At 35.9% G+C, this 15,811-nt stretch overlaps 1 protein-coding gene across 1 annotated transcript; it reads right to left on the minus strand.

Moving 5' to 3' along the window:
• Positions 1 to 354: 354 nt before the first annotated feature.
• Positions 355 to 4,843, minus strand: LOC128242774 (uncharacterized). Its single transcript, XM_052960088.1, has 3 exons — positions 4,824 to 4,843; positions 3,828 to 4,476; positions 355 to 2,205 (listed from the first exon to the last, which is right to left on the minus strand). The coding sequence occupies exons 2-3, from the start codon at positions 4,430 to 4,432 to the stop codon at positions 2,118 to 2,120; spliced, it is 693 nt and encodes a 230-aa protein (XP_052816048.1). The 5' UTR covers positions 4,433 to 4,476; positions 4,824 to 4,843; the 3' UTR covers positions 355 to 2,117.
• Between the last annotated feature and the right edge of the window lie 10,968 nt (positions 4,844 to 15,811).

Raw genomic sequence — 15,811 nt, forward strand, 5'->3', positions numbered from 1 at the left:
TAAAAAATCTCAGGCTTATTAACAATGGTCTGAGGCTGACTTACAAAGAAAATCATCATCCAACACCTTTGCCTTAAAAACAAATTGCATCTATTTAGTAGTAATGGAAATCAAATGTCGTGCCATAGGGCCGTGCACACAATTAAGCTTAAGCGTTACGTCGAGTCAGTAAAACATATCCAATATCTTTCATTTGATTGTCCATTTACTAAGGCCAGAGTTTTTATATCGTTAGATTTACGGGAGCACCGTACCTAAATATTGCAAAACCAAAATAAAAATGAAATTAAATTTCATTGTTGTAATTTTATTTTTTTACCGCCGTACGTTCCTCAAATGTAAAGAAAGAATTAAAATAAGTGTAAGACTTAAAACACGGGTATAACATTAGACAATGTAGCAGGGGGACATGATAATACCCAGCGCTGATCAGGCTACAGAATATTTATTTTCCAATATATGGGGAAACTACCTATTCATTGACATCATACATACAAACGTTTTCAATGGTGCGATACAAACAATACAACACAAGAACCACGCCCAAACAATTTCAACAAGACAATTCAAGCTATCAATTCATCTAAGCTATTATTTAATACAAATGAGTGCAAGATACTATATAAACCACTCACCAGACTGAGAACCAGTATGTATCACTAGCAGATTAAAAAATGGGGTGGGGCATTTTTACAAAAGCTTTCTTATCAAATTAATCACAGTGATAGCATCAACTAGTTTTCCCGGCTGCACGGGCAATCCACATGCACACGGCTCCGCTAGTTGACACACCAATGTAAAATGGTTAGTTCTCTCAAGAGTTTAACTTAAGGATAATCGTATACATTTAGAAGCAAAAATTTAAGTATCATTATAAACATGGGAATAACAGCATGGTACATTGATGTGTAATAGGTCAAAATGTTATTATTGATTTAGCTTGATAGGAAAAAGCTTTGGGAGGTGTTACTAAGAAGAGGTATTGTATTTATCATGTAATTTAAATTATACTAGATTTTGCTGATATTATCAGACGCTGTAGCGTACAAAAAACATTGTTTCTCCCATGACTAGGTCAATCCCTAAGCACAGGTTGCTCTGCCCGGCCACTGTTCTGACAATATCAGCACCTACCACTGTGTAAGAATGCTAATATGTTGGTTTATGTTATACACCCATCCAACAACCTTCGCCGCACCAAGAACTTAAGAACGAAATTATCCGATGTAGCGAACCTTACAGTTCGACCTAAGAAAAGAATGACTATCAAATGAGGGAATAAGTAAACTGAAGTGGTGATTATAAGTACTGTTCGATCAATCCAGTAATAATACTTACGTGAAAAACTACAGAAACAAGCTCACTAGCCAAAATTGTAAACATAAACCCCCTTTAATGGCAAAGGGTAAACGCCAATTACATAGAACACAAAAGCAAAAAATCACAAACAAGAAACATGGAACAACAGCGCAAAACTCCATAAACAGCACAGTACATAAATACTATACAAAAAACTAGGAATGTTTAACAAGTATAGAACGGTCAGTAAATTGTAAATTTTATAATGTAATCGTAACTTGATTTGCATAACATCAAACAAGAACAGATGAAGTTATTGGCATGGCAGACCGAAACTGTTATCTGTATTGGCTTCAATGTAATTGAAATCTGGGTATATATTTTATATTCAGTCACAATGATTAATGAATCGACTCATTATAAAAACGAGTTGCACTATCACCAGTGGAGATGGTCACCAGTGGAGATGGATATTTTTTTTATTTGTTTCAAGATGTTTTTGAGTTTGTTTTCATCGAAACGATAATCAATCATGCACATATACCTTCTTAAGTTGCATTTAATGATGCACACAAGATACAAGAAACTCATTTTAATTTAGTATTTTTGGAAAATTCTGGGTATTAGACCACATGCATACATCCAATGTTCCAAATTTCAAAATGAAATGTCATGATGGGCACTGTTGATAATAGTCGTAAGGGATTCTAATGAAACAAGTTTTATGTAGTTGACGAGTTGTTTGGAGGTGCAGAGGTGTTGGACGCAGGCGGGGGAGCGTTGTGAACAACATCCGAGGATCCACCTGCTTCTGCTCTTTAGGTGGATGCAGTGTCGGGTTGCGTCGTGTCCCCGTCCCCAGGGAGCGTTCTGGCTGCCACTGGCTGTTGTTTTGCTTCTTTCTTTCTGTGAATTGAAAAATAGAAAGGTCATTATAGTGAGCATGTAACTTCCCCGGATTCTAGTCCGTTTGGCTATATTCCGGATGCCAATGTTAGGTATACCGGATTCTACTCATAGAGAAAATTATGGTTCAAATAACGCATGCAAGACCTAAAACAACGTTATGTGTTGTTTCATATGTGCTGGAAAACGCTCTTAAGCTGATTCTTAATTTCTCGGACTCTACCATACTTGGCCCGCACTCTCTTTAATCAACATAACATCAGTAAAGATTTTAAATAAGGATATTAAACAGTACTATATAAGCTTTTTTCCAAACTCTCAATATTTCCTTTTAATTTAAAATTGACTTAATTGTTCATCTTGAATTGAAATCTATAACATAAGGGAGGTTTCAAGTTCCAAGTTTTTTACAAGGATTTGATGAAAGTACAAGGGCAATGATGTCAGGTGCGTCTAGGTTTCCTGGTTCATTGTTTTGGGTGAAAAACGTCCTCCATTCGGCGAGTATTAACACAGTTTTCTATATGTTTCAACGATATTTTTTCGAAACGACCTTAAACGAAACGTCTGCATTAAAATATCTCGTGAAAACAACATACGTTCTTACTAGGTATACCGACTCACTCTATACATTTTATTGTTGAAAACTACGATTTAAAACCATTAAATTTCGTGCAAACCTCGTTTTGTTACCTTGTTTTAGTCAATGACAGTGTTGTTTTCCAGTTGTTGAATGCAGGTAGACCGTTTTGGTTTTAAATCGGCAAATTTAAGAAAATGCTTACTGGTTCATCCTGTACATTTTAGAACCTATATTTATCCTAAAACTGGAAAATCTATGACACACTAAAATGATTAAAATACGTCGATTGTTTTCCTAATCCATGTCATTTTATTTTGGAGGCAATATAATAAGTGGAGACACGATAAGGTCATGAATTGAAAAAAGTGTTTACTGAACTTCATTTTAGACGTTTATAATATATTGTTGACAGTTTCCTGAAGGTCAATCCCCTCTTTATTTGTCGAAGTTAAACAATATTCTTATAGACATCTGCATTATCTATAAGGTAACCTCTTTGCTATCATCAATTTCAGTTCAAAATAGCAGACATACTGGGAAAGAAAGCTACAAGTGTGATGTATGCTGGCAGAGGAATGCATCACGTTCATCCCATGAATTAAACATACAGCAAAAACATCATCCAGACAAGTGTCATGTGCGTGAAAAATGTGGAAAGTCATTCTCGACTAAACGCAAAAAAACCCGGGATAAAACAATATTGTAGTTCTATTGCTTAAGTTTTATAAGAAGTAAGACGCTGATCTACGTATTATGATCTTTAATTTTGTGTAAAATAATGAGGCACATCATATAAATTGGGTTGGTTTACATTGTTCTAACAAAATTGCTGTGTTAGTTTTTAGCTTCGTTTACCATGTTTGATGATTTCATGATTGATCTGTGATTACGAATTCCTGTGGAAATTATTTATAGAATAATACATATACAGTATATATATATACATGATTTTGTGGAATAATGAAGGATATGTCATATAATTAGCATGTAGCATTTGTCTTAAATTTACTTGAATGAAACGTGATTTTTGTATAATTACCCAAGTTTAAAAGCCATGTAGAGTAAAGCAACCGCTGATGTCGAGCTACATTTATTTTCATCTATCCCCCTGGTTGCTCGCGCATCTCGATCATCGAAAGTGAAGATGTACATCAGACGATGTCTCAAGTCCAGTGCGTAGTTTGAGTAGCTCCAGTTGTTTGGTGTTGCGTTTGGTCCTGCGTTTTCGTTTGGTGTTGCGTTTGGTGCTGCGTTTTCGTTTGGTCTTGCGTTTGGTCTTGCGTTTGGTATGAGGTCTTGTGAAACACCACAGAGGACGATAACCCCATCAAAATCTATATAATTTGCTTTCAAATAACCTTCAAAGCTAGTTGTTTTCCATGTATCGCTATTCATTGGATCAAACTCTGCTAACTTGGTATATTTTGGATAAGTTACTCCAATACTAAACATCTTAATTGCCCTTTTCTGCGTTGTTTCGATTTCTTGCAATATTTTCGTTATTTTCTCATAAAGGCGATATATAGACCTGTCAAAGAGTAGTCCTTTCCTTTTATTCTCTGGACCTTCATATAACTTCACCAACTCAAAGGCATAACCTTTCCTTCTTCCTTCTTTTAAATCGTCATAACAGACATTTTCCATTGTTAATTGTACTTCTGAAGGTCTTGGAAAATTGACTGACGTTACTGAAAAAGAAGATTATCATTCAGTTGAATTAAGCGATAGTAATTAGGGATGGCAACGAGTAGTAAAATTGACACTCGAGTACTCGGACAATCTTTCGATCGAATACTCGGGTACTCGAAGTAGCACCACCACTAGACGGAGAAGAGTTCGTACAGATATATTTCATCAAATCATTTCTGAACAAAGACAACTATATATCTCGGCTACCGCACACGTACTCGACAAAAAAGACTGTGCAGACTAAAATATTGGAAAGTCCATTCTTAAAATAATGGAAAGTTAGTTGAAGTTAAGTATTATACACAGTCCAAAAATTAATATAGAACAGAACAGTGGATGAATTTACCTAGATGTGTTAAGTTTTGTTCACGACAATATACTGTTTCTCGTGTTGAGGGGGTTTCAAAAATATGTAATTTAAACAGTGTTTTGTAGTACCACTACGTCAAGTAAATAACGCAGCCCTTCTTTGATAAATCAATTGATTATGGCATTCTGATTTTTCTGGCTAACATAATCGTCATTTCTTTTTATTGTTTTTGCTGGTCGCTTTCCATTTCTGTAATAGGTGTTATTTCACCATTTGAAGTGTTCAATGTGTTTTCTAAAGAAAAACAGTTTTTTGTTGCAATGCTTCTCCTTATGTCCATTAAACGCTGATATTTTGATTGTTGTAAGTTCTTAGCGTACACATATATTTTCTCATAAGAAATTAATGGCTTACATCACTTGTACGATCATTTGGAATCTCAATCAAATTAATCTCCATTATATCAATTTATTCACTAGAATATACTGATAGCCCCTATTTACACACAAAAAAAACTCATTTATGAATTATCATACATTTAATAACTAATCTAAACCACTTTCTTCCAAGCAGACAACCGTCGTCACGGTCACCATTCCCCTTAAACAAAGCACATATTGTTGTACCAGCCAAAATAACATACCTTATATCACTAATGAATCCCACCCTAGAATCTTGCAATGCACAAACCCATTGTTCCTGATCCGACACAAACAATGTTCGTCGTGCTTATGACGATATCACATGAAGAAATTACACTGATCTTTGTTTAATTGTAAATAGTGCATTCAGGCAACCCCAAATGAATAGAATTTGAGTTGGTTTGATCCCACATGAAATGTTTGAAACGAGTCTTAAATTACGATCATCTGCTATTGAGCAATCAAACTTAAATACACAAAACTATTACATTTCGTTCAAAAATATATTTATGAAGTTAAATAATACTGACATGTTATAAAATGTAATTACCTGTATTTGTTTGTAAATACTTTGTAAAATGAATAAATCTCTACCCTAGTTCCGTCTATCTCCTCTATACCCTGTATATATGGTATGTTTGTTTTGTTTTGTTTTTTTGAAACGGCTATATATCGTTTAATGTTTTTGGAACTCAAATAATTCAGACTTACTGTTATTTTTCCCCCCAAGTAAATCGTATAACTATAGTTGTTACAATTAGGTGAATATGTATGAAAAAATAAAGGTATCTTTTAAACTAAAAAAAAGAGATTATTATTGACAAGCTATTTAAAGTAAGCTATTATGGTACATTTATGCGCAGTGCAAGTATCAAAAAGAGAATATGTTTTGATTTTTAAATTAAAAAAGAAAGAAAAGTAGGCAAGTAAGTTAAAACTTTAACTAATTAATAACACAAATCGTTTTTATCAATATTCACTCAAAAGGTAAACTACGAACAAAAGAACGAACAAAATGATTAACAGATACATTCATATTGCACCAATCGGTACTGCCTTTGTCTTTAAATAAATAAATCACTTTGTTATGAGGTACGTGACATGTCACAGAGACTTTGGTTTAGCGGCATGATTAAGATTTTCAACACCAACGTCCAAAGACAGCAGTAACGTTGACAGGACCCTTCCTTTGGCCACGCCCCCCCGCCCCCACTATTTTTATAATGGCAAAAAACTCACACAAAAAACAAACAAATCAGGACAAAAATAATGATTAATGAATATTTTTAATTATAATTATATCAACCAAAACATATTTCCCCAATATATATATATATAACAATTACATTTATATTTAAAGGTTAAAATGTGAAGGCCCTAATACGGAGGGTGGTGTTTATTGTAACAGACTGGTAAAACAATCGGGCAATATTGCTGGATCTGGAAATAATTGCCCGAGCAAGATGTTATTAGAACACAAGAACATTTTATCCATATTTACCAAGAATCAACAGACTTTGAGTTTTGGCGCACCTATAATAGATACGGGACATGATAAAACATTTACAGAGAAAACCCTCGAAGACTTACATAACGTGTGCCTTAATGCGCTGAGCAGTTCATAAAATTTAACTGAAAGAGTTACTTTAACGAAAGATAATGGAAACAGTTAAACATTCATCAAGTGTTTTCACAAAATGTATTTCCATTTCGTTAGTTGCCGTAATTAGTCGTGTCAGATATCGCAACAGCGCACTTAGCAGTCGAAACATAAAAAATTACATCAGCATCCAACGGCAATGCGGGGTATGAGAAAAATATTTTACAATTTATCTTTCTTAAAAAAAACAGCAACTTTAGAATATAATGGTTAGATGACTTTGACATTCATTAAAACTTTACAGAAAAAAATGGATGTAAGCGTTCTTGTTTTGTATCTATAGATATTCATGTTTATTGACACAGAGGCTAAATGTCGCGAAATCCACGTGTTTTGATGTACTTCGGTATAAACAAACGAACTTTTTACGATACTTCCACTTTTCAGTCGATATAAAAAGGCTAATTTGACAACATATGTTTAGGTTTATATGGTTTATTAAGGAATTATTTGCATATCTGTGAATGGCCGTACGAAACGAGATGCTTCCATGACCAACACTCGCTACTACATCGCTTTTTTATCGCTAGGAGTTTGCATGAAAATGCCAGTGCATTAGCTGTATAGTTTCTGCAACCTGTCTTAACTATATACAGCTTGTGAAATACAATTTCTTGTCTATACATTAATACAAAATATATTTACGGCCATCATGATTATTAAATCAAGGAACGTACATAAATATGAAATACTGTCTGTATCTTATAGTACTATTATTACCCTAACAAATATAGTATAGAACATGCCAAAATAACCTTAAAGGTACTCGCTCATGTTTTTGGACTAAAAATTAGTTTTCCAGGTAATGCATCTAAACACACTTATTTTATCATTATATTACTTTTTGATATCCAAATTGCAGAAAAAAATACAGTTAGAGCATTAAAAGGTATTCTGGTTCTAGTAGGGTTCGAACCCACGCCGGTAAAGTCAGGAAAAAATAGAAAACCGCCGCCAAAATCACACGATCATTGGCCCCCAATTTCTCGAAACTTCTTAAGTCCCTTATAACACGATTTAGCTAATCTCACTATTTGTGTTGTTCTTTAAAATGTGTTATATTTACTTCTTCAAGAATTTTTAGTATAAATTATGTAGGAATAATCTGCATGATTATCAAAATAAACCATTTTTTTTTATCAAGATCCATTTTCAGTATGTATTTTGGCTATTTGAAATTAGCGACTTAAGGCTGTTAAGCTTAAGAAGTTTCGAGAAATTGGGGCCGGGACTTTAACAAAAGTGGTGGATGTTTTGAACTGTTAACGATACATTGATAACATCACGTGATAATATCAATCAACCAATCACGCAACAATGAAAATTGTGGTTTTTAACGCGATATTTGAACAAATATCAATATTCTTTCCAGCTTTTGGTAGTTTTTTTAACACTCCTTATGATATGCCACAGTTTATTTCGTAATTAAAAAAATGCATTTTACAAACCATGAGCGAAACTAAAAACAATGCTTAAATAGTCTAAGCATCCAATATAAGCTACATGTTTATATTAAGAACAAAAACAACGAACCAAAACATTGTTATTCTACAGATAACTATTGCAGGCAGTATGGTTATATGTCAATAACTAATACTATACTACTGCTATAATACTACTAATCTATTGTCTATTTTTTCAACACGAATACCGCAAAACGTCTATGGTGTAAAACCTAGTGCCTACAAGATGTACTTCGTACTGCCTACAAGTTGAATTCCGTACCGCCTACAAGATGAACTTCGTACAACCTACATGCTGTACTCCGTACTGCCTACAAGTAGTACTCCGTACTGCCTACAAGATGTACTCCGTTCGCCTACATGGTGCACATGATACCGCGTACAAGATGTGCTCTGTAGCACATACATGGTGTATTCAGTACTGCATACAAGATTTACTCCGTATCGCCGTAAAGATGTACTCTGTATAGCCTACAAGATGTTTTCCGTACCGCCTACATAGTGTACTCCGTAGTGCCTAAAAGATGTATTCCGTACCGCTTACATGGTGTTCACGGTACCAGTACCTGGTTTACATGTTATCGCCTATATTGTGTACTCCGTAGTGCCTTTAACATGTATTCCGTACCGCTTACATGGTGTACATGGTACCCCGTACCTAGTATACATGCTACCGTCTACATGGTGTACTCCGTACCGCATACACGGTGTAAATGTTACTGCCTTCAAGATAAACTCTGTACTGCCTACAAGATGTACACCTTAACGCCTACATGTTGTACTCCGTAACACCTACATGTTGTACTCCGTAATACCTACATAGTGCACTTCTTAACGCCTACATGGTGTACTCCGTAACACCTACATGGTGTACTCAGTAACGCGTACATGGTGTACTCCATAACGCCTACATGGTGTTCTCCATAACGCCTACATGGTGAACCTCGTAACGCTTACATGGTGTGCTCCGTAACGCCTACATGGTGTACTTCGTAACGCCTACATGGTGTACTCCGTAACGCCTACATGTTGTACTCCGTAATACCTACATAGTATACTTCTTAACGCCTACATGGTGTACTCCGTAACACCTACATGGTGTACTCAGTAACGCGTACATGGTGTACTCCATAACGCCTACATGGTGTACTCCATAACGCATTCATGGTGCACCTCGAAAACCCTAACATGGTGTTATCCGTAACGCTTACATGGTGTACTCAGAGACGCCTTGATTGTGAACCACAGTAACAACTACAAGGTGTACTCCGTAACACCTACATCCATTCAGCCTTAAAGATTTACTCCATACTGCCTACAAAATGTACCCCGTACTGCCCAATTGATGTCCTCTGTAACGCCTACATGATATACTCCGTACTGCCTACTTGGTGTACTACGTAACGCCTACATTGTGTACTCCGTACTGCCTACATGGTGTACTACGTACAACCTACAATATGTACTCCATACAGCTTACATTGCGTACTACATAGTGCCTCATGACGTACTACGTACCGCCTACATGGTGTACTTTTTAGTTCATACAAGATATTCTCCGTACCACCTATATGATGTACTCCGTACCGCCTAGATCGCGTACTCAGTAGTGCAGATATGATCTACTAAGTACAGCAAGCATGGTATACATGATACCGCCTATACCGTGTACTCCGTACCGCCTACATCGTGTACTCAGTAGTTTCCATACAAGATGTACTCCGTACCGTCTACATGGTGTACATGGTATCGCCTACATCGTGTTCTCCGTACTGCCTACATCGTGTACTCAGTAGTTTCCATACAAGATGTTCTCCGTACCGCCTACATCGTGTACTCTGTAGTGCCTACAAGATGTACTCCGTACTTCCTACAAGATGAATTCCGTAAAGCCTACATGGTGTACTCCGTACTGCCTACAAGTGGTACTCCGAGCTGCCTACAAGATGTACTCCGTTACGCCTACATGGTGTACAAGATACTGCCTACAAGATGTACTCTGTAGCGCCTACATGGTGTACAAGATACTGCCTACAAGATGTACTCTGTAGCGCCTGCATGGTGTACTCTGTACTGCATACAAGATGTACTCCGTATCGCCTTAAAGATGTACCCTGTACAGCTTACAAGATGTTTTCCTTACCACCTACATGGTGTACTCCGTAGTGCCTACAAGATGTATTTCGTACCGCCTACATGGTGTACATGATACCCGTACCTGCTATACATGTTAACGCCTATAGTGTGTATTTCGTAGTGCCTTCAAGATGTTTCGATCCGCCTCCCTGGTTTACATTGTACCGCGTGCCTGATATACATGTCACCGCCTTCGTGGTGTACTCCGTACCGCCTACACGGTGTAAATGGTACTGCCTACAAGATGAACTCCGTAACGCCTACAAGATGTACTCCGTAATGCCTACATAATGTACTCCATAACGTCTACATGATGAACCTCGTAACGCCTACATGGTGTACTCCGTAACGCTTACATGTTGTACTCCGTAATGCCTACATATTTTCTACCGTATGGCGTACATGGTGTACTCCGTAACGCGTACATGGTGTACTCCGTAACGCCTTTATGGTGTACACCGTAACGCTTACATGTTGTACTCCATAATGCCTACAAGGTGTAGTCCGAAACGCCTACATGGTGCACCTCGTAACCCTTACATGGTGTACTCCGTAACGCCTACATGGTGTACTCCGTAACACCTACATGGTGTTCTCCGTAACGCCTACATGGTGTACTCCGTAACGCCTACATGGTGTACTCCGTAACGCCTACATGGTGTACTCCATAACGCCTACATGGTTTACTCCGTAACGCCTACATGGTGTACTCCGTAACGCCTACATGGTGTACTCCGTAACGCCTACATGGTGCACCTCGTAACCCTTACATGGTGTTCTCCTAAACGCTTACATGGTGCACCTCGTAATTCTTACATAGTGTACTCCGTAACGCCTACATGGTGCAACTCGTAACCCTTACATGGTGTTCTCCGTAACGCCTACATGGTGTACTCCGTAACGCCTACATAGTGTACTCCGTAACGCCTACATGGTGCACCTCGTAACCCTTACATGGTGTACTCCGTAACGCTTACATGGTGCACCTCGTAATCCTTACATAGTGTACTCCGTAACGCCTACATGGTGCAACTCGTAACCCTTACATAGTGACCTCAGTAACGCCTACATGGTATTCTCCGTAACGCATACAAGGTGTTCTCCGTTTTCTCCGGAGGTCTACATCCGTTCAGCCTACAAGATGTACTCCATACTGCCTACAAGATGTACTCGCCACTGTCAACAAGGTGTACTCCGTTCTACCCACAATATATACTCTGTACTGCCTACATGGTGTAATCCGAACGTCCTATTATATTTTCATCGTACCGCCTACAATATATACTCCTGCAAGATCTGCTCTATACTGCCTCTAATAGTTTCTCCGTATTGCCTACATCTTTTATTCCTACAAGATGCACTTGGTGCAATGTACAATATCTTATCAGTGTATCGATATATAAAGCCTGTATGGCAGTGAACCTTTTGGCTCATGGCAAGGCCCCTTATGTTCAAATATACTCCAGACAAAGCCCCTTATTCTTTATGCAAAGTTCCCTAATTTTTAAGCATTCTTGGGATAAAGCCCCTTTTTTCTAAAGCATACTCAGGGAAAAGTCACTTCTGCTTAGCATACTCGGGACAAAGTCTCTTATGCTTAATCATAATAGGGATAACTCCCCTTATTCTAAAGCATAATTGGCGCAAAGCCACTTATTCTAAAGCAAACTTCCAATGCATTATTTGGGCAATAGAACCAGGTAGTTCCAGCTTTACTAGTTTTTGTAGTAGGTATTACTATTCTGTTAAAAATGTACAAAAGCGTAGAGAAGCCGGCATAACTAAAGGCCCAACATACAAACTTCGTTCGTACAAACAAAATATGAGAATACAAAAGGATGCAGATAAAACGGAAATAATCATATCCGTCTTCAAATCAGTACTAAATCTTGAAAAAAGTACATTATGTATGGATGTAAAACAAAATAATAGGTTGCACTGTACAAGTAGAGGCAGGCAAAAACCAAAGTATTTCAAGTCCAGTTTAAGAGACTTCATTTGCTCATCTAGATACACATAATATCATATTACAACTTTTTATGATACAACAAAAAAAGCAATAATAAACTTTACTTATTACAACTTATTTATAAAAAGTACACTCTTGAACAATTACAAAAATACCTCTAACATGAAATTGTCCAACTTCATCAAACTTTAATAGAAATATCTCATGTTTCGACCATCGAGACTAGCAAATAAAATCTTACCAAGTATTTACAAAGATAAAATCCTGATCAGTTACTTAACACTCTTTAGTTTAACAAAATATATTTTATAAGCTTAAAGATATATGGAGGCAATGGTAGATCTTATTATTTTGAATAACGCTATACTGTTGAGAATATTAACTATCTTCGTAATTTGAATGACAACGAGAAATAAGCAAGTATGAACACGTTTAAAAAGAACAGAAAAGCTATATTAACGAACATGAGAAAGATACAAGAAATAGCACCACCACTATACAGAGAAGAGTTCGAACAGATCGATTTCATCAAATCATTTTTGAACAAAGAAAACTATATCTATCGCTCAAAGCACACGGGCTCGACAGAAAAGATTGTCCACAATTAAAATATTGGAAAGTTGAAGTTAAATATTATACACAGTCCAAAAACCTATATAGAAAAGAACAATGAATGAATTCACCTAGATGTGTTAAGTTTAATTCAAGACAATATTCTGTTTATCGTTTTGAGGGTTTTTCAAAAATATGTAATTTGAACAGTTCAGTCTTATGTCTTTTTGGTGTTTTGTAGTACCACTAGGTCAAGAACAATATGCAGTCCTCCTATGATAAATAAATTTATTATAGCATTCTGATTTTTCTTGCTAACATAATCGCCAACTTTTTTTTATAGTTTTTGCTTGTCGCTTTCCATTTCTGTAATAGGTGTTATTCCACCATTTGAAGCGTTCAATATGTTTTGTAAAGAGAAACAGTTCTTTTTTGTTGCAATGCTTCTCCTTATGTCTATTAAGCGCTGATATATTGATTGCTGTAAGTTCTTAGCGTACAAGTATATTTTCTCATAATAAATTAATGGCAAACATCACTTGTACGATCATTTGGAATCTCCATTAAATATATTTCTTCATTAGACTATACTGAACGACCCATTTTGCACAAAAAAAAATCATTTATGAATTAATATACAGTAAATAACGAATCCAAACCCCTTTTTACCAATCAGACAATCATCGTCACGGTCACCATTCTCTTAAAACAAAGCACATTATATGTGTTGTTCAGTCGAAATACCATACCTTATATGGCAAGTGAATATCACACTAGAATCTTGCAATGCACAAACCCATTGTTCCTGATCCGACACAAACAATCTTCGTCCTTCTTATGACGATATCACAGTAAGAAATTACACTGATCTTTATTTAATTGTAAAAAGTGCAGCCAGGCAACTCCAATGAATAGAATGTGAGTTGCTCTATTGGAATAAAAATGAACCTATATATTGTTCGCACATGAAATGTTTGAAACGAGTTTTAAATTTCGATTATCTGTTATTGAGCAATCAAAATTGAATACACGAAACTATTACATTTCGTTCAAAGAGATTTTAATGAAGTTGAATAATACTGAAATGTAATCGAATGTAATTTGTAAAGCCTGTTTTTATTGATGAATACTTTGTAAAATGAATGAATGTCTACCCTTTTCCCTCTATACATTGTTTTATATTATTATTATTTTTTTAAAGTATCTTTATCGTTTAATAGTGCATGTTTTATTTTTGGAACCCATATAATTCAGACTAACTGTTCATGTCTGTCATGCAATATCGTATAGGTATAGTTGTTACAATGTACATGTATACAAATGACAAAAAGGAACCTTTAAACACAACAGAAAACAATATTATTGACAAGCTATTTAAAGCTATTTATTGTAAATTTATGCGCAGTACAAGTATTTTTTCTTTAATTGTTAAATTAAAAAAAGAAAGAAGAACAGGAACAGACCAGTAAGATCGATAAAGATTAAATAACTAATTTTAGTTAACAAACAGTAGCACAAAGCTGTTTTTCAAAATTCACTCAAAAGGTAAAACTGACTGATCTGTGCCGAAGAACGAACACATTGATCAACAAATACGTTCAAATTGCACAAGTCGATACTGCCTTTGTCAATGAATATCAATATAAAACAAAAGGCTTGTTAGAGTGATTTTGGTCTAGAGGCAGGATTTAGATTTCTACTGACCCGGGCCCAAAGGCAGCAGTTACGTTGACAGGACCCTGCCTTTGCCCCCCCTCCCCCACCAACACCCATTTTGCTAATGTTTAAAAACGTATAAGGATAAAAAGGTCATGTTACATGAACATTTATCATATAAATCATCACATTCTCAAAAGAATCCCTCGAACATATATGACCTTAATCATTACATTTATATGTTATACTGTGAAATCCCCCAAACGGAGGGTATTGATTTGTAACAGGCTGGTGAAATTTATCCAATTGAGCAATTTTGCAATAATTAGAACAAAGAAGTAACATTTTATGTGAAGCAACAAACTGCGTTTTTGCACCTAGAATACATGCATTCGGACACAGAGGCTGAATGTCGCGAAATCTAACTAATAACTAAATCAAACTGTTTTAACTTTTCAACACCACTTAAAGCTGCACTCTCACAGATTAACCATTTTTACAACTTTAAAAAATTGCTCGTTCCAAGACAAAAAAAAGTTGTAAAAACGTTTTATCTGTGAGAGTGCAGCTTTAAAGTGAATGATGCAAAAACTCCCCAAATAATTAACATATTTAAAAGACAAAGAAGTCCTCTTATAAATTATTAAGTTCTGAGTGAAAGGGTCGATATGTCATAACAAAGGATGCTGAAATTATAACGCGTAATCATTCGGCAAAAAGGAAGCGGTTTGCGTTTCTTGCTAGTAGAAGGAAGGCTGCCTTCCGTACCGATATTGCCAAATCTATCATATATAAAGGTGAAATGGCTATGCTATCCTGATTTATTTAACAAATTTCAAAACAATGCAACCAACGGAGCCTTGATTATGAATCAATGAAGCATGAAGTGTTTTAGTCAAAGTGTACCATTCATTTACCTACTTGAGCTATTTTTCATTGATTATTTGCTTTTTTACGGCTAGTGCACTTCCATGGGCACAATACGGTCGATTGTTGTATGTTTAAACACCTTTAATATTGGGCAAGGATTTTTTATACATTTATTGTGTGATGCAGAATCAGTATGAGCGTGCGTAAGTAAAAGTGTAATTAAGACACAAGCTGTAAGACATGTTCATATTTATAAAAATGGAAATTGTTACCCAATAAGACCGTACCGCGTATTT

Source organism: Mya arenaria, chromosome 8 (genome assembly GCF_026914265.1).
Source record: "Mya arenaria isolate MELC-2E11 chromosome 8, ASM2691426v1".
NCBI lineage: Eukaryota > Metazoa > Mollusca > Bivalvia > Myida > Myidae > Mya > Mya arenaria.

Bases quoted from the DNA above. Each gene is read 5' to 3' on its own strand.
- LOC128242774 (XM_052960088.1), bottom strand. From the start codon at position 4,432: ATGGAAAATGTCTGTTATGACGATTTAAAAGAAGGAAGAAGGAAAGGT. The intron at 2,206-3,827 runs GTAATTATACAA...TTCAATTCACAG, and splicing joins TACATGGCTTTTAAACTTGG to AAAGAAAGAAGCAAAACAAC.